Raw genomic sequence first — 26,596 nt, forward strand, 5'->3', positions numbered from 1 at the left:
CCTTTAGGTTGTCGCCCCTTCGATATTCAGCGGCCTCTACTTCAGTATGGAAAGCTATTCATGTATCCTCCAATACAGCAACTCCTTCCTACACAGCCTCCCTCCTCCTGGCCCCGCCCTCTGCAGCCACACACTGAACTGATTTTATGCAAATGATGTTCCATCAACATCAAGCCAAAAAAACCTCTATGGACATAGAATCTAATTGGCAACAGCCAGCAGAGCCTCTAATGCCACAGATAATAGCCAAGCATGAACATTTTCGTCTCATTGGAGATTTCCTTCCAAGATGGCAGAGCTGTCTAATCACTAGCAAGTGTCTCATTGAGCTTTTGTGCTCCCAGAAGGCCTGTCTTTGTGGGGAGGGGGACCATAGGGGTAAGAGATGTATTTGGAATGGATGTCATTGCAAGTGGTTGGGCTAGTAGCTCAGTTCTAGTCCCTATTTGTTACACCCCAGAGCATTAGACTCTAAGATCACAGTCTCCTGGGCTTTGACACTGGAATGGGAGCAAGCCAGTTAGGAGGGAGAGAGCTGCCTCCCCAGAGACCACCTAGCTGTCCTCCGTGAACGCCAAAGGCCATGAGGGAAATGCCGGCCAAGTAAACTTGTCTTTGTGTACGTGTTCTCTCTTTTCAAGTTTGCTTCAGTGTGAATGTCCCTCTGTAAGGTAAGGCTTCCAGAGTGGGGAGTCTCTTCAGGTAGGTGAGCCCACAGGCCCGGTGACATAGAGGCCCCTTTCAACCTCATGATCCGTCTCCATTCAGCCATCCACGCTGCATGGCAGGACCCCGAGGGAGGCCCCTCCTGCATGCTCCTGCATGACTGGGCTGTGCTGAGAGAAAACCTGGGAAGTGGACTCAAGAACTCACACCCTCACTTACTTAGCCCAGGAGGAGCCCTGCTGCGCAGGCATCCCTAAAGCTAGTCCATCCGCCCAGGGACCCCAATAGCATGGATGGTACTGCGGAGACCAGTGAGACACCATCATTATCTTCCAACCCAGCGGACCAGGATGAGGACTTTGCTGGGTCCATCAGTAAAGACACTTTCAAGACAATGTCCAGGTCAAAGTGAAATCCCTTGGCCCCTAAGAGGGTCGTGACTCTGGAAAAGAGCTGTGGGGACTCTGGCTCAGGTCTAGAGGCCACAGGAAAAGTCCATCTACCTGCTTTTGGTGGCTTGCTGAAGCAATGGCATGGTCCAGTGGACAGGAGACTGGCTTGGATCACAGAGAGACAGTGAGTGCTGTCACAGGAGAGCCTTGTGATCATGAGAAGTCATATCACCCTGACCCTCTGACCTTACCTGTAAAATGGAGTGAGAATAGTTCTCTCATAGAATTGAAAACATGACCAGTAGCAAACCTAAGACATTTTGTGTACTCCACCCCCTGGCTTCTTGGGCATGTTAGTTCCCCCCTCTCTCCCTTCATGACTTTTTCCCATAGTCTGAAGGTTCTCTTCCTCTCTCACTAAGGCTCCAGTAACCAAGAGGTTACGTATTACAGGGAGACGTGATGTTTTGAGGCTGAGCTTGGAAATCAGACACAATCATGGCCTTCCAGTCTGGCCTATGGGATTTTAGAATGATGAGCACTGTGTCTGCTACCCAGCAAAAAGGATATCGAAGAAGACCAGGAGTCTAAGACTGGGGAAGGCTGGTCTCAAATCTTCCCCTGCCACATGGAGGTCAAAAAAGTTCAGGTTACTGGGTGGCAGCACCATTCAGGGCAGTAGCCAGCTGAGGACTGGGAAGACATGACTCTCAGGAGTTCTACAGAGCCTGCTGGGCTTAATTCTGATGCAGTCATTGGTGCTACAGAGGGTGGCTCACCAGATGGGGGATTCTCAAGTCTTTGTCCCTCGTGATAGGTTCCTTCATAGTATGATCACTTTGTTTTCAGAGTAGAGAGCTACATCATCTAGACTAGGCTGGAATACTAGGCTATGTAGCCCAGGCTGTCTTAAACCCTAATCCTTCTCCTCAACCTCCCAAGTGCTGGGATCATAGGCATGTACCACCACATCTGACCCAAGTCACCTCTTTTTGTTGTCACCACATGTGTTCACTCTGTTTTCAATCTCAGTAGTGTTTTGGTACCCTAACTTTGATGTGACAGCTGTCACCAATGGTCACCATTCCAGGGCACAGATGTCCAGGTGTCACTTAGTCAGTTACAGTGGTAAAACCCAGACAAGCCATTTTGCCATCTGAGAATTTTGGTTGCAGGAGTTTTCCTGTGGGTGGTGGTGTTAGTTCCCCCACTCCCATGCTCCCATCTCATAAGTACCCCCGGAAAGTGTCTGAGCCTGACTAGCCTGTTCTGGATTTGACTGGACATTTCTTTAGGCTCATGAATTTTCCATTTCGGCTTACTGGCTGTTGAATTGGGCTGTGCTTCATGGGTTCACTGACATAGTATTTATTAAACTTAATTTCCTCCTCACTCCACCAGTATTGGACATATGTACACACCCCACACCCCTACTGGTTGGGAGCATGGGAGGATCTATGAAGCTAAAGGTGATGGAAAGGGAGAGAAGCAGGAAAAATCAGGGCCAGCTTCACGAAGAAGCCAAGTCTGGGCAGAGAAAGGTGGTGATGGCTAGGGAGAGAGAAGCACCTGAGAAAAGATGGTTTCAACCACTTCTACTCAGCAGGATTCATGGAACCTCTGCCTGGTCCTTTCTCTATAGTCCTGGAAGACTTACTGTTGCCTGGCAACAGCAAAGCAAAACTCTTCCCACCAACTCTCTACCAGCAGTACCTAGGCAGAGTTAGAGTGCAGGAAGAGATAAATTGAAATATGTCGATGATGATAGTGATTACAGGATTTAGAACTTCATTGATAGGACCAAAGAGAGAAACGCTTTGCCTTTCAAAGTTACAGGACAGAGAGAAAGACCAGGTGGAAACAAGGCTCTCACCAGACTGGCTGGAATTCAGGTCCTCCAGGGACAACCCCAGGAGTCTTGTTAGGCCCCGTCCTACCCTTTGTGTTACAGATGGAGCCACCTTGCTAAAGAAACAATGTCCTTCTGTCTGCCTTTGTCTTGCTGAAAGCTCTGAAGGGTTGTCTAGCAGCCAGGAGTGTAGGGACAGTGCTTAGAGGCTGGCTCAGGTGTGGTCAAGGAAAATCAGAAATGATCTTATTCCTCCCCAAAGAGGGGCTCAGTCCTTTAAGACCTCCAACCTACATTTGCTCTTTCCAGAGTACAGATGTATAGGGATGCTGTGCACGATGCATGAATCATCCTCAAAGTTCAGGCCTTGAATCTCCGTGAAATCATCAGTCATGACAGAAAGAAGCCCCCAGAATCATTTTGTGATATGTAAGGGAGATATGTAAGGAGCAAGTAGCAGACTTGGATGTAATCTAAAAGTAATGCTCAGCTATGACTAGAATTCTGGGATTTGACAAATGCACACCAGGTTTTATGTCAATACTTATCATTCCACAGGGAGGGGGCTTGGCCACAGGCATGCAAGCCATCTTCTTGCCCTGTTGGTTTTCTGGAGTCTTATTTCTGAGACATACTCCACCTTGAAAGTATTTCCATGGAGCACAGAATATTATTTAGCATGTGAAACCAGAGGAGTCAGGGTTGCTAATGGCTGGGCAGCAAAGCATGAAACCCTCTGCCTTGAGTAGAGACGAACCCAACAGAGTATACTTGTCAAACTGAGATGACCTGCAGAGTGAATTACATCTTTCCTGGAGACCATAGCTAACCTCCCTCCTCTTCTCCAGAAATTCCCTTCTTCGAATAGCTCCAAACAACCTCCAGTCACCTTTTCTAAAAGAGATTCTTTCCTTTTCTTTTTGAATGTGTGTTCATGTATGCTGGTGGAGGAAGTATGGGGGTATATATGCACCAGTGCACATGTTTATGTGTATGGAGCCAGAAATACATCCAGGGTCATTACTCAGACATTGTCCATCTTGATCTTTGATACAAGGCTTCTTTATTGACCTGGAGCTCTCAGATTAGGTAGACCAGTTGTCCAATGAGTTGGTGCTATCTATCCACCTCTGCTTTCCAGTGCTTGGATTACAAATTTGCCCATACATTGCATGGTTCCAAGAATGGAGTTCTGGTCCTCATGCTTGCCTAGGAACACACTTGACCAACTGACCTATCTCCATTTCCTTAGTCTTGCGGCTGCCATTTCCATTTGTTTTCTCGAGCTTTACATAAACAGAGCCACACAGTGTGTCTTAGCGTTCATGTTACGTCTTTGTCTTTCACTCAGCACCATGCCTTTAAGGGTAGGGTTCCAGGTTTTTACATTTTTATCATAGAAAATTCCAATCATGCATTGATGTAGTGACAAGGGTCCAGTGTGCTACCTTAGACCTGTGAGCCGAGGTCAACCATTACTTCTGCTGAGGGAGAACTGGTCTATCGCTTTGATCAGAGGTGCATTCTCCCCACCCTCTCCCCACCCCCGACTTAGGATGTCTCCTGATATACAGCAGGTGTTTGGTCAACTTGGGGATGAGGGAATGCACTCTGTAGACCTTCTAGATCCCTGCATTGCTCGCTCATCCAGATAGTATTTCTCTCTCAGGTTCATCTCTAAATTCTCTTCTTACCTTTTATGGCCCAAGACCCATGCCAGTTGATATCTGGAAGTTTAGGGTAATATTAGGAAACCTGACGTTGTTGTTGAATGGGGAGAGAAAGTAAGTGACCTCCCCCTGATGTGAGAGGCACGTATTTGAATGTTTACCATTCCTGTTTCAAAGCCAGCAAATCCTAGGCCAAGAGAACTGATCTCTATCTGACACATTGTCATAAATAAGGCAAAGGGGGAGGCTGGTGAGCAGAGAACCCTGGGCCTTGCCGAGGCCAGACTGCAAAGTTTCCCTTTTGAAAACTCCAGCTCTTAGCAACGATACTGCAGCGAATGCCCATAGTGAGTGGCAAAGGTGGCCACAGTTAGCAGCAGAGTGGGCTCTTGTATGCCACCGTATGCTGCCTGCTTGCAGCTGGAGACACAGGCACAGATGTTTTTGCTGCACGGCCAGCCAGGGTCAACTTGTTCACCGTAGAACCCTGCTCAGTGGCCTTGGCCCAAGATGCCACAGCAGGAGGGGTGACACCCCCTCCTAGAGATTTCCATCCCTTTCCTTTCCATATCGTGCTCAGCCCCTTGGGCCCCCAGGACCTTCTCCTTGCACTTCAAGATCCACCCAGAAGTCAGCTGTCAAATCAGTTCAGTGGAAAAAGAATCTGAAAAGGCAGAGGTCACAGTGGGGTAGAAAAGAGTAAGACAGAACATCTGAGTATGATACAGAGCACATCACGGATAGTACAAGCAAAGAACAGTTGCTGAATCTCTGAGTGGTAGCGTGAAATGATATGTACTAGGGCATATATAAAGAGACCCCCAAATTCCTAAGGGCTATGAATTCCGAAATGCATGCTGCACCCATAAAGTATACATATAAAAAAAGATCCTGAAATCTTTTTTACATGTTTATTTTAGTTTGTGTATGTATATATATATACACACACACACACATGTGCAAGCACACAGACATGCTTAGCTGTATGTACGGATACCACATGCATGCAAGAGCTCACAGAGGCCAGAAGAGGTATCCGACCCCATGGAACTGGGGTTTCAGATGGTTGAGAACTGCCACGTGGGTGTCGCGAACCAAACGCAGGTCCTCTGCAAGAGCATTAACTTCTCTTAATCACTGGGTTTTCTTTCTAGTCCCAACACCTAGATCTTAATACTCATGGCGGTTGTCGAATTGAGCATTGAGAGGCGAATGCATTTTCTTTATAATGCAGTCGCACACAACTGGCAGAAATCGTAGAGCGAGTAGCTTTGCCTGGACAGAGGTCTGCCAGCCAGCACAGCAATCACCGCATCGGAGCCTCCTGCCAGGACACAGCAGGAGGCAGGATGGCACATGCCAGGGTTAGCCTCAGGTGAGACAAGATGAGCACAGTCCTGACTCACTGCTTGCTGATTGGCTGAGGGCACCGTGAGCAAGTCGTTTAATGCCTACAAGCCTGGTTCCATCTTCACGGGAGGATAGGGCAGGATTTACCAACACAGAGTGGGTGCAGACATCGCGTCGGATATCCAAAGCACCATGCCCAGGGTCCATATCTAATCAGGCCTATAGCTCTGAGCTTTGTAACTTTTTCCAAGAAGAAACTGAGGGTGTCCCGGGCACCGTGGCAGAGATGAGCAGTAGGCAGGCCCCCACATGGAGTCCCAGGCTATGAAAGACAGCCACTAGGTAGCTAAGCTATCAGTTTCAAGTGCCAAGAAAGAGGAGTTCTTTCCAGACATGGAGGAAGGAAGGTGGAGGTGTACAACAGGACCAGTGGCTTTGGGGATGGATCCACAAACAAGAACATTCCTTTCCCACACAGCAAAGGCCCCTGTCCTTTACAGCAGCTGTCAGAGCCGGTATGCCACACTGTGAAAGGGGGTGAACCTTCTCCTGCCCTCAGGTCTGCTGTTAAAGATCCTCCCAACCAGGAGAAAGAGGCGTTGTGTTCCCTGCTCATCTGACAGATGATATGGCAGAGTTCACTCAAGCAAAAGGAAGTCTGAGTGGCAGGCCTGGGCTAGGCATGGCGGCTGACAGAGCTACAGCAGGCCTCCTTGCTCTGGGAACTGCCAGCTTTACTGTACTCAGAGTCCGGTTAGAGACAACTGCAGGCCATTTGTGAACCCTGGACCTGGTTATATCCATGAGCTCTGTAGGACAACGTGGATTCAGTCAGCACCAAGGTGACTCTTAGCTGAGATTTCAGCTTTAGTCTCTGTTGCCAGGTTTTATAATCAAATGGCCCAAACTAAAGAGTTCTCAAATATGGAGCCGTATGGGCAGGGCGGTCGGCCATGGGCAACACCCACAAAGCCTCTTTCCCAAACACAGGGGGAAAGTGTGCCTGGAGCGAATGGTCTCAGACCGTTGACTCTGTTGTCCTTAAAGGTCCACTTCGGAAAGAGCCTCTGATGCATGGTTATTTACGAGGGTCCCTCTGGAAAGCATACACAGCACAGCCATCCAAGCCTGAGGTGTTCCTCTTGCTGGGGACTCACTCCTGTGTTCCGAAGGTCTTAAACAATGGGGCATTTCCAGTCCTGGAAACTTTCTCAGGCCTTGTCCCTTCTCGGGGCTTATCTCCGCACGTGTGTTATTCACAGAGAGCTGAGGTACCAAGAAAGTCAACTTTTATAAGGGACTTCTTCAGGCAGTGATTGTCACTGAAGTACTGAGGATAAACCCAGACTCTCATCACATGCTAGACAAGTATTCTACCACTGAACTGCACCCCAACTCTGAACCAGTATATCATCTCCTGGAGAACCTACCATGGTGCATTTTCACCAGGAAAGCCTAAATTTGTCAGTACACAAAACATAGCTATGTTGTGTTGCATCACATTCAGGAGACTCTGAATTCCCTCCTCCTTGAATCAGCAATGTATTCAGGTGTGAAGACTGGGAGGCTCTGATGTCAGAATCTATTAAAGTTTTATGGGTATGCTATCCAGGGTCATCCACATTACATAGTGTCCATGGTGCCTCTGTGCTACAAGAGTGGAGTGGTATTGCCGTGGCAGAGACCGCATGGCTCTCAGAGCTTAACGTGTTTACTATCTGACCTTTTAGAAAAATTCATCAACCGTTGCTTAGGGGGTGTCTTAGTCATCGAGTGTCTAGGATGGCCTTTCTCACTGTTGTGACAAAACACCTGAAGAAAGAAAAGGCTTGCTGAGCTCACAGGTGGAGAGGGGCAGACACCGTGGCTGGCTGGGAAGGCAGTGTGGCAGCGACAGAGGGATGGCATATATACTCACCTGTTTCCCACCCCCACCCCGCCCCCTTCTATCCGGTCCAGGGACCAGCATGAGAGAGGGCGCCACCCACATCTAGGCTGGGTCTTTGGCTCATCAGTTAAAATTCTCTAGGGAAACACCTTCACCGATGTGCTCAGAAGCACCGATGTGCTCAGAGGCACTGGGTCAAGTCCACAGAGAGGACTGACCTCACAATCTGGGCACCCAGACCCAGGAGCCTAACTTTACACCCTACACATTTACTTAAAATGTTCAAGCCATAGAATGTAGTCAGTGGTGGAAGTATTTTGAAAATAGCTGTAGAAATTTCCTCAGCAACTAACATGAAGACAACAAAAAGGATTCCCGCTTCTGTGAGCGCAGAAGCCCCCGGGGCAGTTGTGAGTAGGGGGGACCCACCCCATCCCCTTTCTTCCAAATACTACAGCTTTGGGAGGATTGTTTTGTTTTTTGTTTTAAAGATTATGCTAACAGATGTTTGGGGTTTTGTAAGCATAAGCACCCGTCCTGTCCTATGATGGAGAGCTGTGCTTAACCGTGAGGTCCAGCTAATGCAGAAATCATAACCGGCTGGCTGAACGCACCTGCTTTAACAAATAGTTACTGAGCATGAGGATCGAATGGAGAGTGCTGGAATTCTCAGATGATCTGCCTTTTTCCTAAAGCAACTCTGCAAATGGAATTTTTTTTAATTTTTTTTGGGTTTTTCAAGACAGGGTTTCTCTGTATAGCCCCGGCTGTCCTGGAACTCACTCTGTAGACCAGGCTGGCCTCAAACTCAGAAATTTGCCTGCCTCTGCCTCCCAAGTGCTGGGATTAAAGGCGTGTGCCACCACTGCCTACCTGGAATTTATTTTTAATAAGACTTTAAATGTTTCATATACATATATATATACATACATATATATATATATAAAACTTAAAAGTTTAGCAAGCGATTACTGGGAGGAGGGGAAGAGGACACATGAATTCCCTCCAGCTCCAGTAGATGGCCTGACAGGATTCACCTGTGGTTAGTTGTTAAGCATGGCCAGTGGTCTGAGGCCATTTGGTTCATTTTTAAAAAGTTGTCATGACATATACCGGTAATCCCAAAGCTTGGAAGGTGGAGGCAGGAGGATCAGGAGAAGTTCAAGGTGAGCCTTGACTACCAAAGGCCTAGTATAAATAAATAAATAGCGCCAGAGATGTCCCATCATGTAAAAGTTTGAGTACCCAAGCATGATGACCTGAGTTTGAGCCCAGAGCCCACGTGAAGAGCTGGACGCAGATACACATACCTGGTGCACACACCTACGATCCCAGCTCTCCTAACGTGAGGTGAGAGGTGGAGACAGAAGGAGCAGCCGGAAGCCCATGGGCCGACAGCCCGGACTACAGAGCAGCAGAAACAAGAGACTTGGTCTCAACAAGGTAGAAGGCAAGAACCAACTCCAGAAAGTTGTCATTAGACATACATGCATGTACATACATGTGTACACACATGCACATAATAAAAAAATATATATACACATGCATTATAAACAAATTCAAATATCTATAAATTTATATATTATATACTTTTTGCATGTGAATATATGCATATGAATATTCCCAGGAATGGTGGGTAATGCCTTTAATCCAAGCACTGAAGAAACAGAGATAATTCTGAGTTCTAGGCCAGCCATGTTATAGAAGACCCTATCTCAAAAAGGAAGGGAGAGAGAGAGACAGACAGAGACAGTGTGTTACTCGGGGCCCCAGAGAGTACATTAGAGAGGAAAGCTGCCAGACTGTGATGGGGCGTGTGGAGTCCCCCTCTGTGGCTCCTGCAGTTCCTGTCCCTGTGGTCCAGCCAGCTCCCCCAGGAGTAGCCAGGACTGGGGGCTCTGACTGCAGTTGCTATAAAGCTCATGTCTCACGTTTTAAAGGTTGGTTTTCTTCTCCCATTCGAGGTGCAAACAGCTTCACAAAATGGGGGTCACAGCTCCGGGACTGTGAAGAGTTAGTCCCCTATTCAGTTAGGAGAACGGGTAGCAGCCAGCAAATGAATAGGCAAATTCTGAATATCAAGTTAAACAAGAAAATGCAAGTGTGGGCACTTCTGGGAAATTCAGAAGCCCTCAGGACCGGAGTCTATACTCTCGATGGGTGGCATCCTCAGCAGGGGAGGCCATGCCCCCAGTCTGTCTGCCTCTACTACTCCCTGGGTTCGCTCCTCACCCTCTGTCCACGTGTGTTCTTCATAGGAAGCAGGAACCACAGTGGCACAGCAAGCAGTGCTCAAAGCAAAAGCTGGCTTCTGCCGTTTATTTTCATGTTGCCTTGTTCCAGATAGGATAAAGATGGCCCACCAGGACGCACGCCGTACGTACCGCATCCAGGAATGGTATAGCAGGGAACATAAAGGGCAGGAAGTGAGGTGCAAAAAACTCTATTTGTTTATTATTGAAATTGTAACTTAATCACAACATTTCTCCCTCCCCCTTTCTTCCTCCAAACCCTCCCGTACACACCTCTCTCTGCTCTCCTTCAGATTCCTGGCCTCTTTCATCAATTCTTATTGTATGCTTACTTATGCATACAATAAGAATTTGCATATGCATGTAAGTGTAAGCTGTTAAGGAAGGCTCTTTCGAATGGTCCACATTTGGTCATTTGCTAGGCGTCGGGACAGAACCCTGTCCCTGCATTCAATCTATGCTTGGAAAGGGCCATGCTAATAATAATTTACTTTGTTCAATGGCATTTAGGGTTCACACTTCAGTGTATTCAGTCACTTGATCCTTATAACATATGTGTGGGGAACAATACCAACGTCCCCATTTTATGAAGGAGCAAATGTGTAGAAAGCCAGAAAGACTGGTAATTGGAGAATCCAGAATAAAATCTGGGGGACTAGAGAGATAGCGCACCAGGAAAGAGCACTGGCGGCTTTTCAAGAGGTTCAAGACCCAGTACCCACACAGCAGCTCACAACCAAAACAATAGAATCTAGAACAGTGGTTCGCAGCCTTCCTAACACTGTGACCCTTTAATACAGTTCCTCATGCTGTGGTGACTTCCAACCACAAAATTATTTCATTGCTGCTTCATAACTATAATTTTGCTACTGTTGTGAATCATAATGTAAATATCTTATATTCAGGATAGCCGATGGGTTGAGAACAACTGATGTAGGTGTTCCGGCAGAGGGCCTGAGGCTGAGCCACTGAGTATCCTACATCTCAAAAAGTAGCTTGGAAAGAAGCAGATGGAATTCTGTGATAAGCTCTTAGATGTCTTCTTTTTTAAAAAGGTGTATCAGGCATGGATAGAAGGAAGGAAACCAAAAAGAACCGTCCACAGTTAGCATGAACTTCAAGGAACTAAATCCAGAACTGTAGGTTCCTGAACAAGCTTTCTTACATCAAAAAGGCCATTGGAAACAGATAAGAAAAAGAAAGTGGTCCACCCCTTGCATTGCTAGCCTCAATGAGGCTGTGCATCTAAATCACCCAGAGTTTTAAAAACACAGAGTCTGGGCCCCACCTCTGCAGAGTTCCTGAGGTCTGGGGCAAGGCTTAGGTCCCTGTACAGCTGTGTTTGTTTTTGATAGACCAAGAGCTTCTATTAAACAGGGACCAGGCTGGGGCTATAGCTCCATGGTAGCACACTTGCTAAGAATGTATGAAACTTTTGGTTCTGTCTCCAACACCTGCCTACACACACACACACACACACACACACACACCACACACACACACACACACACACACACACACACACACACACACACGCACACACGCACATGCACACGCGCACGCACACACACACACACACACACACATACATACACATCCCAAAGGTAAGAGCTAAATGAAGCAAGGCTATGATTGTGCCTGCAGTGAATTTTCTTCAAAGAAAAACATACTTAAAATACAAAGATTAGGGCAAGAACTCTTTAGAGGGAGCTGAAAACCAAGAGAAATTAATTACATTTCCTGAGTCTCACTTAGACATCCATAGTAGCTCTGGCCCAGACCAGACCTCAGATCAATTAAGCAGAAGCCCCTCCACAGACAGGCGCTGGCCACCTTGGTTAAAGCCCTCTCAGGTGATTCATGTGTACATCTGGGATTGAGCTGCTGCTCTAGGCTCTGCGGTCAAAGGTTCTGCTGTGTCTGCCCCAGCTCATGGTAACCTGAACATAATGAGTCGGCAGAGCCAAGCAGAGGCAGGCACACAGGCTCCTAGCAGTCAGGAATAGTATTTAGGAAAACACAGGGTTATTTTTGGATGGTTGTTATTTTTAATATTTTTGCATTCATTATTTTCGTGCATTGGGGCATGCACACATGAGTGGAGGTCAGAGAACAATTTGCAAGAATTGCTTCTTGCTACCTCATGGGTCGTGGGGAGCCAACTCTAAGCCTTCATGCTTGTGAATACGAGCTTTTCTTTATCCAGTGAACTACCTTTGCATCTCTGAGCTAGAATTCTTAAAGTGAGAGTTTAAAATTTTTTAATGATTTATTTATTTTTATTTTATGTGCATTGGTGGGTTTTTTGAAGCATGTATGTGTGTGCCAGGGTGTCAGATCCCCTGAAGCTGAAGTTACAGACAGTTGGAAACTGCTATGTGGGTGCTGGGAATTGAACCTGGGTCCACTGAAAAAACAGCCGGCACTCTTAACCACTGGGCCATCTCTCCAGCCCAAATCTCACATTTTTAATGACATTCATGTGTGGATGTATAGATAGAGATTGGTAAACCACTAGGAGTCAGTTAACCTTAGGCTCATAGAGAAATGCTCTAAGAGTGAATGTGCTTCTCACAGAGTCCACTGAACTGCCTCCAATAGGAGCCTTGTCAGACAGAAAGTAATCAGAGCCCAGCTTGGTGCTAGGGTTTACCATGCTACCCAGAGTGCCTTCTGGCCCGGAGGCCCCTGGAGACTTTCCTCATAGACAAGAGTTTAAGAAACGAATCCCAGTATTACACATGCTTTCTGTATTGATTGCCACTGAATTGGCCGTCAAGGGTGAACACCACATCACTGTGGACAGCACAGGTCTAACGTAAGGGTTCCCACGGAGGACAGGCTAATGCTACAGCACTTGGTGTTTCTTAGACAAAGGGCAGGGATGGAGTCGTTTGCCCCACCCTGTAAGAGAGAGATGAATGAGAAGTGTGTCTGACACCACCAAGGGCTCTTGGCAGATTGGGAGCTAAGACAAACCCTGCCAGCAAGTCAGTACTGGCGTAGTTCCCTAGAACTTCTACCCTGTTTTTCTCTATAAAGGAAATAAAAATTATAAAGGGAGAGAAGCAGGTGGTGGCGGTGGCTCAGGCCTTCAATCCCAGCACTTGGGAGGCAGAGGCAGGCAGATCCTGAGTTCGAGGCCAGCCTGGTCTACAGAGTGAGTTCTAGAACAGCCAATGCTGCACAGAGAAACGCTGTCTCAAAAAACAAAGAAAGAACAATAAAGCAAAGATAAATGAAACAAAAACCTTACATACTAGCATTGTGTAAGCATATTTACATAAACTCTATTAATGGGAATGTGTTTATAAGTGTCAAAAGATCCAGTTGGTAGATATTGAGAAAGCACTTTCTTGATTGAAATTCTTGGTTTTTTTTTATTTTAGAATATTATATGAAAGAAAAAAGTAGAGCTTGGAATAGTGATATGTCAAGGTCGAGGGGTTAGATAAATGAAATAGAATTATTTCAAACTCATAAGCATGACATGTCCCTGTAACTTCGTGTTTGTGGTGGGGACCTCAAGGACTATCACCCGCCCGACTGTGATATGTTAAGGACTGAGACCCATAAGACACATTAGGAGAGCCAAATGCAAGAGGCAGTCCCGGTAAGACTTGGAAGAGAGGGAAGTGGAAAGGCTGGAGTTGAGGGATACGTGAGGGACTTGGAAGGCCAGGTACAGGCATTGTGTGCCCCATCTCCAGCCAGCCATGACCACAAGACATGGTTTCCTGGCTCTGTACTACTGGACTGTGTTGTCATTGTCCCTTAGACCAGGCAGAGGAAGAACATGAGATTCACCAGTGAGACAGACACTTGAGGGCCAGCCCCATGACTCAGTCTGGACGAGCACTGTCATCAGGTAACCTGGACATCATATTAGGACAGAGGCAGATGTCACAGAGGCCTCTCCCAGAGCTGGCATTAAGGGATGGCTGTATGAGATGGCTAAGAGAGAATCCTCCTTGTCAGGCAGAAGGTAGCTGGAGCCCAGCTTGGACCTGGGGTCTACCATGCTACCCCGTGAGCCTCCCGGCCAGAGGCTAAGGCAGTCCCCGGGAGCTCCGTTCCTTGGGTACAGTGTTTCACATGTGGGAGCCTGTGGCACTGCTCACCTCAGATTCTTCCTTCATCCCCCTCCGGAGATGCCAGAAATGTGCGTCTTCCATGAAGTCAGACTTGGATCTTCTGAGTCTAGGCTTCCGTTACTGAAGAAACACCAGAGGAAGTTTCCCTCTACCATCGGCCGACCTCTAACATACATACCCACCACGGCCCTAAACACAGTTGCCTTGATAGAATTTCCCCAAACCCCAACTGGTTACTGTTTCTATCTTGTACTAGCAATGAAGAACCAACTCTGTGCCCCTAGCGCTAGGTCAGGAGAGACCATCCATTAGGCCTAACTCCCACTCATATGCCCTTGGGGCTCAGGCCTTGCCTATGCTGTCCAACTCCTCATGAGTCACACCTTAACCTCCACCCCATTCCCCCCTCCACTTCCCCAAAGGACACACCCCGCTGGCAGAATGGCAGCCAGTGGCCCTCAGTCTGGGATGCTTTGCTGGCTTTAGATACAGGCAGCAGGAGAGGCTCATTCACATCTTCCAGCAGATGCCGATGGATGTCAATAAAGAGCAGGCTTAGTACTAGACTGATGATGGAATGAGGACTCCAAGCCCTTCCCTGCTTGTGCAGGGCGCATAGGGAGGACCACAGTGTGTAGGAGTGGAGAGATGGTGAGCCATCCTTCCAAGGCTCCTCTCAGGCAGCTCACAGGGGGATGAGCCAGGCTTCCTGAAGGAAGGGTGTGCACACTGGGATGAAAAAGATCAACCAATGGAGGCGTACAGGCAAGAAGAGGGTGTGCTCCAGCAGGAAGTGAAGAAGCCCTGTGAGCGTGGGCATCATTCAGCGGTGCCTACATGTGATGCCAGGGTGCACAGGAACAGGATCCTGAAGGCCTTCGAAGTGACCACGCACAGGAACTTGGGACTTGGTTCTCAGAGTTGTGGGGCACCACAGGAGGCTCCAGATAAGGAAAGAAAATGCTGGAACATTCAGGCAGGCCTGAGGTTTAGCTGTGGTTTAAGATTTGGAGGCAAAGAGAGAAATGAAGGACTGTTCCCTAGCTTCAAGATGCACATCAGTACTGTACGGCGTGGACACATGAGAAGTGTGTGGCATAGGCCTGTGACACACGGCAGCCACAGCGGTCAGGTGTCAGTCTGGTAGGATACACTGGTATCCTACAAGACATTGTCACCACTACAATTTCATAGAAAGACCAATGCCCAGAGATCAGTGTCCTCTAACCAGACGAGGACAAGCTCAGGGCAATGAATGGTCTTTGTCTTCCTCCACGAAGCTTTGCCTGCATGTGGCCCAGCGGTTGTGGGCAAGGCTTTGTGGAGGAGAGAAGGTGTGCAGAGTCAGACGATGCTCTGTGAGACCAATGCTACTTCTTGGGCTGCAGAGTATGGGCATCAGGAAGGTGTATGGACTGACCAAGGACCAGAGTAGGCAGTATCTCTGAAAGTCAGACTTTGAACTGTGGAGTTGAGTCTTGGGAGTGCTCTGAAGAAAGCAGCAGTATTTCAAAGAACAGAATTAGTGAAGGAGCAGACCTCAGCCTTTCCAGTTTGGGGAAAGCTATGCTACCTGTATGCCAGTGATAGGGATACAAGGTGACTTGAAAAGCTTCCCAAGTCTCCAGTCTCCAATGATCAGGAATTGTATCCCATGGGATCATTAACTATTTAAATTAAAAATGGCTACCTAACATGCACCTAGCACGTCTCCGAGGAAACCTGGGCCAACTTGCACAAGGAGTTCTCATCAATCTGCAGAGGTCAGCAAGAACGGCATCCTCTGGCCTGGGGATTTGACTCAGTGGTGAAATGGCGGGTGCCCATCACATGCACGGCATGGCCTTGATGCCCAGCAGTGTTTCTAGTTGACCTATAGGAGGGAGAAATGGTATGGCCTGCTGGCTGCACTCAGATGATTCTGGGATTCCTGTGAGAAACTGAGAACTGAGCTAAATGGCTCTCCCACCGAGCTCATGATAGAATCATCTCTAGATATATTAGCAGAGATCAGTTCTTGAGTGTGGACACAGTGGACTCCAACTCCACTGCTGTGCCCAGGTGACCTCAGGACAGCAAGCCCATTTCTGTAACTAATGAGCATGAATCTGTCGCTGATGACTGACGAAATCCGAGCAAAGACGTAAACAAGGGCAGTCAGTGCCAGCAAGCTCACGGGTTCTCTGAGGCTCTCCGGATGCACCCTGTCCTCCTCGGCGGCTCGCTGAGCTGAAAGGGCGTACCCGGAAGAAGGTGTTCCTGACCGAGAATTCCAGCTTCTCCTTAGCTGTGTTCCAAATAGACCTTTCCTCCTGTCCCATTCTGTAGATCCAGGCTCCTCCTCTGCAAACCTTTCACTCCCGCCACCAGAGTGTGCGCCACATGGCTGCCCTTTGGACGATACCTGGCACTTCACAAGTTGTCATCACTACCCCTCTGCCTCCCAGATTTCTCCTGGCCAGCCTTCATCCAACACAGCCCTCCATAGCCTTCAGCCCCGCGACCCTTCCCTCCTTCCAGAGAGATCCTCTGAAGAGTTACCACGGCCTTCCCCAGCCACCACCGTCGCACAGGCAGCTCTCATTCCCCTGAGGACCAGTTTTGTTGTTCATCCCTGAAGCAGCTCTTTGCATAGGCCCTCCCTTTCCGCTGGTCCTGAAACCCCTGGAGGACAACAGGTAGCCCACCCTAGGCCAGCCTTCCTGTTGGAGAAGACCACACTGTGTCTAAGTTCCCTGTCTGAAGGGAACACAGATATCCCCAGCCACAAACGCTGTTTCCTCTGACCTCCTTCACAGTGCTAGCGAGTTGAACTCTGCTGCTCAAGCTGAGAGAGACATCAGGACTGGCTGCTACAGACAGGGAAGGTAGCTTATCCCTGTTCCTTCCTGCCCATCATTGTGTCTAATCTGGGTCATTGGGCTGGCTCCCCTGCCAGCCTCCCCACTCTAGCCCCTCTCAACTGTTACGCCAAACTCTCTTCCCATTTGCCTATGCCAGGCCCTTCTGGCATTAACTCAAAAGCCTATCGGCTTCTTCTAAAAAATGCCTCCTGGTTGGCCTTGACCCTTGCCATGTGTGCTGTCCCATTTCTATGAGATCCACATCTCTAGAATTCCTACAGGGGCAGGAGGCACCATGCTGAGACCTGGATATAAGTTTGGCTCTTTCCCAGTTGGGTAACCCCAGCCAAGGCACCAAATCTCTCTGAGTCATAGTTTCCTTTCTTGTAAAACTGGAATCAAAATACTTGTCTATTCCAAGGATCAAATGAGTGAGTGGATGTGAAGATGCTTTGAGAAGCTCTGGACTAGTACCTCTCAAACTTACCATAGGATTTTCCTCTTGAGAAAGGGGTGAATACATTATTCAGGAGGGCAAGAAGGAAAGTTAGTTCACAAGTATAGCAAAAGCAGATGCAGCCTTTGTCTCAAAGGTACTTTCTTTCAGTGACTGCTTAATATCGCCTTTAAGGTTACAAGCTTCTACTGAGAATAGCCAATTTCATGATTATTCTTCCTATTCTGGCCTTTCTAATAAGATGTACCCCATCATCTAGGCCAATAACCAGAGGCAGTGCCAGTTACCCAATGTTTTATTTAGGGTTTTACTGCTGTGAACAGACACCAAGACCAAGGCAACGCTTATAAGGACAACATTTAATTGGGGCTAGCTTCAGATTCAGAGGTTTGGTCCATTATCAAAGCAGGGTGCATGTCAGCGTCCAGGCAGACATGGAGCTGAGAGTTCTATGTCTTGTTCTGAAAGCAAACAGGAGAAGACTGGCTTCCAGGGAGATAGGATGAGGATCTTAAAGCCCACACCCACAATAACACACCTACTCCAACAAGGCCACAACTTCTAATAGTGCCACTCCCTGGGCCAAGCTTATTTAAACCATCACACCCAGTGTCCAAAGAGGTACTACCGGAAAGCCTCTAAGTCTCCACTGTACCCCACACTGTGTTCAGTCCTATGGGCCTAGCACTGAAGGCCTCTGGGGTCAGATCAGCCTTAGCGCCTGACCCATGGTTTTGGGCATACAAGCTCTGTGTTCTTAACTTGTGCTTTATCTCCCCTCCCATCTACCCAACCACAACTATAAACCATCCTTAAGGTCATAGCCAAACCCCGATTTCTCTATGGAATTTCTTTGTAAACCAGCTTGTCCCAGACAAGCATACTGTCTTTCTTATTCATCTGTAAGCCCTTAAAGGTAGGGTATTGTCTTGATCCTCTCCAAAAACCAGGATATGTGGCTTGGGTGGTTGCTGCCCTCTACTCAAGCCCTCAAAACCAAGAGCCTGGGGAACTTGACCATCTAGCTAAGATGTCCTTCTGAGCTGGAGGATAAGTCATAGGTAGCAGAACTCCAAGAGGTGGAGCTTCTGGTCTAGACCAGTGGTTCTCAGCCTTCCTAACCGTGACCCTTGACTATAGTTCCTCATGTTGTGATGACTCCCAACCATAACATTCTCTTTGTTACTACTTCATAACTATAATTTTGCTACTGTTATGAATCATGATGTGAATATCTGCTTTCTGATGGTCTTAATTAACCCCTGTGAGGAGGATTATTCGTCCTAACCCCACAAAGGGATTACAAACCACAGGTCAAGGAGCACTGGTCTAGACAAACGTATGAAAATATCACAGCAAGTTCATGTGTTGAGTCAACATTGGCATAGTGGGCAAGCCCCGGGGCCATAAAGAGAGATGCTGGTAAGGGCAGATGGAGGAAGGCATCCCTGGGTCCTGTCTGTAGCCCATCCATACACAGAGAGAGCATGTGAAGCAGATATGGCAGGACTGTCACATCTGTTCTCTATGGGAAGAAAAAGCACTGGGGACTTTGAGTGGATGGGTTTCAGTTTGTCTCCTGGACACAACAAGAACTCTCTTCAAGGAGATTGACAGCTATGGCAGATGCTACTAAGGGGATATGAGATGGAAGCTATGTATCCCATTACACACACATACATATGTGCACACACATGCACGCACACATGTGAATGCACGTACACATACTCGCACACACAGGCTCACGGACACATATACATACACACACATGCTCACATACACACACATATGCTCATAGACATGCATACACACTCACAAATACAATACACATGTGCATGCACATACACATATGTGCACATACAGGCACGTGTGTGTGCACACACACACATACACACACGCACACACACATGTGCACACTCAGCCTGTGGGAACCCCACTTCCCTGCTTTTCCATCATACTCACGCACCCTCTTCCTTCCCACCTTGACTCATTCTTGCTCTCCTCCTCTTCACATCTGGGTCCTGGGGCCATCCATTGTTACCTCATTGGAATAGCCCTGTAACCGTTTCTAGTAGCTAGAGGCTTGAGAGGCTGGCCACCTCGATGCCCAGTGTCCAAGCGGGAGGGGGTGGGGCTCAAGAAGGAAGTTAGGCCTCAACTTAGCACCATCTCTTTTCTCTCCACAGAAAACCAAAAGAGATGTCAATAACTTTGACCAAGACTTTACCCGGGAAGAGCCGGTCCTTACTCTTGTGGATGAAGCAATAGTGAAACAGATCAACCAGGAAGAATTCAAAGGCTTCTCCTACTGTGGTGAAGACCTGATGCCCTGAGAAGATGCCTCCGTTGGAGCCAGATCACACTGCAAGGAGGGGGTTGAGATAATCCCATGTCGCAGAGGCTCAGAAGGTCTCGACTATTCCTCCTCCCCAGAGCCCCAATCCCATGCCCACTCTATTTATTGCACCCCCTGACCCCAGGCCTTGTCCTTCCCTACCCTCCCAGTGACCACCGAGATCACAGATTTGCATTTGTCAGCCCTGTGGGCAGCTGTGCGCGGTGTAGGGTTTGGAGTATCCGTCCATCCACAAACCTGAAGCAGCTTCAGTTCCTTTATTACAAAGAAAAAAAACCAACACGAAGACTCTGGCTCTGCCACTGGACATGGAATCCTGATTTCTCCCTTCTCTCATTCCTCCTGGTCCCCAGCCTGCTAACCCTGCCCAGCCACTGAAGAGACCAGAGTTTCTTCCACGTGAGGGCGGTGTCCCAAGGCAAGCCCTTGATAGGAGGAGCCTGGGGCTGCTCAGGCTGTCCAACTGTGACAGTTTGCTCTGGAACTGCACATTCCTGCTTGCTTTGGTTTTAGCTTTTTTTGAGCATGCCAAAGTTGTGTGCGTTTGTATCTCATGGAAGAAATTATTTTGATTTTGAACTCTTAACATTTAAAAAACAGAAAGAAAGAAAGAAAGAAAGAAAGAAAGAAAGAAAGAAAGAAAGAAAGAAAGAAAGAAGAAAGAGAACTGTTACCAAGTTCACTTTCTGATTGGCCAAAAGATAGACATCCCAGTGTGAACACGGGTAGATATTAAAGGGCTAATACACAGTGAGAATCCAATCGTCCAGCATTTATTATTGATGCTTTAGTGACACATGAGGTCTATGCAAAGAGAGCAAACAAAACTCTGGCTTCTCATCATGAGAATTCTCCCTGAGCACAAAGACCATCAGAGCAACAGCCAAGACCCCACGGTTCCAGAAAAACTTAATTCCCAATTTCTCCAGTTTTGTCCCACATTCCCAGCATAGACTCTTACTTTCTCTGCGTTCTACAAGATGGCTGTACCACTGTGCTGTGGTTTGAAACATTCAATATGTAGAATAAATGTTGAAGTATCTGCTTTGGGAATGCAAGGAACGAAACAGCCTGGGTCAGGCAGAAGGTGTCAGGAGACTGAGGAACAACTGACCTGAGGACTGACCAGGTGCTGGGATGTGGCCAGAGTTTCCATGACCTGGGATGGTGACTCACGTGGACTGACGGTACCGCCTGCAGCTGTGCTGACAGTGTTACAGTTCTGATTCCCAAGGGTTCCCTGTGGCTTTGTGTATATGTTCCCTGAAAGTCATTGGATTACCTATTTTATTAAACTGATTTAGCAGGGAATGGAATCCATTCCAACCGTTGCACGTGGATTCCCCAACTCCCCAAATATATATACTTGTGAGTGGCGAACTGGCTAATGAAGCTTTTTGCCTTTTGTACATCTGAGATTTTTTTTTGTATATAGTGTTTGCTGCAAGGCCTGTGGAATTAATTCCTTGAATATAGAGGTATCAACTGCTGCATGTTCAGGCATATTATAAAACTTTAGTCTATGAAAGAATAACTATAATAATGTCCAGGTGCAATCTTCTTATCACCTATTGGTTCAAGTTACTGAGAGAGAGGTATGTTTCTTTCTAGGGAGGGCTGGGATCCTTTATATTGTTTATTTCCTCTTGGGTTAAGAGTGTAACCACATATTGAGCTCTGTTAAAGTCACACTCGGTTCTCCTGTGCAATGTCATGCCCTGATAGAGATGGCAGGCAGAAAAGAATGTTCTCGATAGTGGTTTCCAAGCTTGGACAGTGACTATTTTGAGCCCATTCTAAATGTGTCCCTATTGGCATCTGGCTGGTCACAGCCTTTGTCTCTAATGGCAACCTTCAGTTCTCTCTTTGCTTTTTTTATTATTATTAAAGAAAAACTCAGGTGTAACTGTGATCTATTCTTATGATGATTGCAAATATTAAATACTATGCTGTATCGATCTGTATGTTTGGCATACCAGGGAAGTGATGAAGAACATTAGGTTAATTTAATTTATCTTCAGCGACTTGACATACTGGGGGAAGACTATCTTTTGGTGTGGATTACAAGCACAGAAACATCCTCATGGTGGTATCATCTCAATGTTTAGAAAAACATGATAATATGCCCATTGTACTCAGATATAATCTCAATCTCTCTCTCTCTCTCTCTCTCTCTCTCTCTCTCTCTCTCTCTCTCTCTCTCTCTCTCTCTCTCTCTCTCCTCTCCCTCCCCCCCTCTGCTTCCTTTACCATTGTGGACATTGGACAGCCAAGGCCAATATCAAGTGTCCCCTTCCCCCCACCCCACCCCACCCCCGGGGTTTGGTAGTATTCATGTTACAGTGGGGGCTAGACCTTTTCCTCATGGCCAGCTGGCACTATTGCTGGCACATCAAACAACACATTCCTGGCTCCTTTTTGGTGCCCGAAGCCCTGCTTTCGGCCAGTGCTTTGAATCCAGTGGAGACCTACACACAAGTGTGTTCCTTGGATATATACTGAGTCCTTTCAGCAAGAATCTAGTCACAGGGAATGTAGCTTGGTGGCAGAACTCCTGCCCGGCTGGTGTGAAGCCCTGTACTCGGGGCCCATCATCATGAAAACAGCAGTGATGGGGATGGCCACACCAGTGATGGGGAGAGCCACACTGACACCAGAGTATCTGGGGATAGCCACACTGACACCAGGGTATCTGGGGATGGCCAGGCTGACACCAGGGTATCTGGGGATGGCCAGGCTGACACCAGGATATCTGGGGATGGCCAGGCTGACACCAGGGTATTTACCAGGTCCATATTTTTCCAACTCTCTCTTTCTCTTAAAGAAAAAAAAAGTGCAAAAAAAAAAAGCCAAAAAAAAAAAAAAAACCTACATGAAGGATAGTAATTCCTCTCTGCCTCTCATTATGGACTTCATGAAATAGAAACATATTTTTTTTTCCTCCAAAGGCAAAAACACCATTCATTCTTGCTTTAAAAATAACAGAAGGCTAAAAAAAAAAAATACCTCTTTTTAAATTATGTGCAAAGTAATTCTGGCTGAATAGAAATGTATTCAATTTTAGGGGTTTTATTTTGTATTGTGAAGCAAGCTTTCTTTGTACACTTTTCCTTTCTGGATGTGATTTTATTCCCTTGCCATCCATTAGTGTGATTTCATTGTAAACATTATTGTGCCAAATGTACTGTACTCAAAAGGATGTGAATGCGTACTGTTCCAGAACGTAATAAACATGGTGATGTTCAACCTGACTGCTCTGTCCCAGCGGGGATGTCTCTCTCCCTCCCTCTGCCTTTCGTACACTCTACGTTTAAAACTTCTAGGATGGCGTTGTTATATTCAGTTGTTAGAGTGCTTGCCCATCATGAACGAAGCTCTAGATTCAATCCCCAGTACCCACAAGCCTCAGGGCAGTGACATATACCTGTAATCCAGCACTCAGGAGGCAGAGGCAGGAGGATCCTAAGCTCAAAGTCAGCCTGGGCTACACACTGGAACTTCAAAACTAGAACAACTACATAGGCCCAGTGGGTGTGGCCACGTGCAACACAAGTCTGAGGGGCTGACTGCAGTCTCTGAAACTCACTTTACATGGAGAGAGATGACTCTGCAGGTTGCCTTCTGACCCCCACACACATGCCTTGGCATGCATGCCTACCATACATTGGTTAGTTTATTAGGGGCGTGCCTGTGTGTGTGTGCGCGTGTGTATGCATGTGTGTGTGCGTGTGTGTGTGTGTGTGTGTGCATGTGTGTGTGCATGCATGTGTGAGTACGCGCGCATATGTGTGTGTGCATGCATGTGTGCGTGTGCGTGCATGCGTGCGCGTATGTGCCTGTGCGTATGTGTGTGTGCATGTGTGTGTGCATGCGTGTGTGAGTACGCGCGCATATGTGTATGTGTGCATATGTGTGTGTGCACTTATGTGTGCATGTGCATATGTGTGTGCATGCGCGTGTGTGTGTGTGCGCGCGCTCGTGTGTGTGTGTGTGCGCGCGCGCGCGCGTGTATGTGTATGCGTATGTGTGTGTGCGTGTGTGTGCGTATGTGTGCGTGTGCATGCGTGTGCATGTGTGTTTGGGGCAGAGGCCATGAGTGTGAAGCCGGTCTGTCTTTATGTGGGCTTTGGAGTACAGCTCAGCTCACCAGGCTTCCAAGGCCTGAGCTTTGAGCCATCTCACCTGCCCTAAAATCCTTTTAAGTTTAAAACAAAACCCTTCAAGTCTAAAACCCACTTAATTTTCTGCTTTTGTTTTTTCCTTTGCAGGCACATGAAGGCTGCAAAGCAATATTTGCTAACTCTCCTGACACACCCCTGCTTGCTGGCCAAAAAGGAAGGCAAGGCAGTGTAGTCCAGATGTGCCTGCCCTGGTCCTTGGGAGGGAAGGCATCTTTCCCATGTTCAGGCTGTGGGGTCTGACTGCGAGCATATGCATGCCGTCTCTGGTGCTGAGGGTGAACCACAGTGGGCAGGGTGCTTTCCTAACTACTGTAAAACCTTGGGTTCAGTCAGCAGGACTGACTGGGTATGATGGAACATAATTGAAATCTCAGCACTTTGAAGGCAGAGACAGGAGGCAGGACAGAAGTTCAAGGCCATCCTTGGCTATATAGCAGGTTAGAGGCCAGCTTGGACTATGTGAGTCTGTGTCTCAAATACAAAACAAAAATAAAACAAACAAACAAACAAACAAACAAAACGGGCTGGAGAGATGGCCCAGTGGTTAAGAGCACTGACTGCTCTTCCGAAGTTCCTGAGTTCAAATCCCAGCAACCACATGGTGGCTCACAATCATCCGTATTAAGACCTGACTCCCTCTTCTGGAGTGTCTGAAGACAGCTTCAGTGTACTCACATGTAATAATAAATAAATCTTTAAAAAAAAAAAAAAAACAACAAACCAACAGCTCACAGAGACTAAACCTGACAAGCATGGGTCCATACAGACCTCTGCAGAGTTCTGCCTCTGGCTGCTGTAATCCCGGGAACCAGGACATTGCTTCTAAGCTGGGGGTCCCTCAGGCTCTCCGACTGGCAGATTGGCTGATAGGACTCTTGCTTGGCCCCCATTTGTGTCCTAAGCCAGCAAGGGTTTCTAGGCCTTCCTAGTGACTCACACTTTCCTCTGCTTCCTCCCCTGTCGTTTCATTTCTGTAGTCTTGCCCCTATAAAGCTGGAGTTTGGGGTGGTGGTAGAAGTTCCTAGCTTTGGTCCTAGTGCTGGGTGTAGAGTCCAAGCCTCCACAGGCTAGGCAAGTACTCTCTCTACCTTGACCTACATACATCCTAGGCCAGAAGAACATTTGAAACTCTTGGGCATACAGAAATGTCAGTTAATCCACACTTTTGCTCATCAGAAGTAAAAGTTGCAGCCTTCTTGTTTGACAGCCTGTCCCCCTTTCAGGCCACGAAACACTTGGATATGTTTTATTTTGTAGAGTTGGAGAAAGGCCCCAGGGCACTGAATATTCTACAGGGAGCCCCATCACCTTTCCAAAGGCTCAGGGGACCTTAGTGTGTAATCCTAAAAGGCCTCCTCTCTCTTTATTCCTCTCAGCAACACAGTTTGCTTCTCTGAGGGAGTGAGCATGGGCTTCAGACCCACCTCAGACACACCTCAGACACACTCAGAAGGGACTGCTTATCTTATAATTTACTCAGTCAAATGTTTCCAGGTAAGTGGTCACCCAAGGAGAAGCAAGCTTCCTATCAACATATCAATCTTACCATGAACTGAGAAGAGAGAGAGTGAGAGAGAGAGAGAGAGAGAGAGAGAAGGAGGAAGAAGAGAAGAGGGGAGGGGAGGAGAGAGGAGGGGACAGGGGAGGGGAGGGGAGGAGAGGAGAGAAGAAGAAGTGAAGAGAAAAGAAGAGAAGAGAAGAGAAGAGAAGAGAAGAGAAGAGAAGTAACTTTTACACCAGAGGTTGTCTCCAGATTGAGAGGAGGAGGAGAGATCATGGGGAGATGGGAGTTCAGGTTTCAGGTAAATCAAGATTAGTGGCCTAGGTCTATAACTGCAGTACTAGGTGGACTGAAGGAGGGGAATTACAGGAACTTGAGGCCAGCCAGAAATGCAGATTAAGACATCACAACCAGGCGGTGAAGGCTCGCACCTTTAGTCCCAGCACGTGGGAGGCAGAAGCAGGCAAATTTCTAAAGTTCAAGGTCAGCATGGTCTACCAAGCGAGTTCTAGGATGCCCAGAGCTATACAGAGAAACCCTGTCTCCAAAAAAAAAAAAAAAAAAAAGATTCTATCTCTACAAACAAACAAATGATAACATTCCATACACCTACAGTTCCACAGATTCCTAGGCTACTTAGCAAATTGAAAACCAGCCTCTATAAGTCCCTGCCACAAAATGAAATAAGCTCTAGAGAGTTGCATAGGGTATGGAATTTGTTTGATACACATTAGAACACTGCTAATGGTTGTAGAGACCATCTCCCAGCTCGGTGCTTGTTCCAGCCTCCTCTAAGAATGAAGTAGGTAGGCAGCATAGGGAATAAACAAGATATAACTTAACAGTAACTCAGGGTGATGACCTTAGCCTGGGAGAAAAACATGTTAAACTGATGGGTGTATGGATTTAATTGAAGCAGGCTTGGCATCATAGCGACAGCTAGATGCTCAAATGCATAGGCTTGGTTGGGAAGCAGGAGCAGTCAGTCCCTTGCAGAGGGACTCTATGGGCCTGAGAAGTGTGTGGCAGGGGAACTGAAAACAGTGGGTGTCAGTACTGGGAGGCTGGGAACTACTTCCGAAACCAATTCCCATTCT

At 47.4% G+C, this 26,596-nt stretch overlaps 1 protein-coding gene across 1 annotated transcript in view; it reads left to right on the plus strand.

Moving 5' to 3' along the window:
• The window catches only part of Prkce (protein kinase C epsilon), a 497,167-nt gene extending 475,061 nt beyond the window's left edge, over window positions 1-22,106 (plus strand). Inside the window, exon 15 of the mRNA XM_052186512.1 lies at window positions 19,648-22,106. Coding sequence (XP_052042472.1) covers window positions 19,648-19,794 — 147 coding nt within the window. The 3' untranslated portion in view covers window positions 19,795-22,106. The remainder of the gene's footprint in view (window positions 1-19,647) is intronic.
• Window positions 22,107-26,596: the final 4,490 nt, after the last annotated feature.

Source organism: Apodemus sylvaticus, chromosome 6 (assembly GCF_947179515.1).
Source record: "Apodemus sylvaticus chromosome 6, mApoSyl1.1, whole genome shotgun sequence".
NCBI classification, from domain to species: Eukaryota; Metazoa; Chordata; class Mammalia; order Rodentia; family Muridae; genus Apodemus; species Apodemus sylvaticus.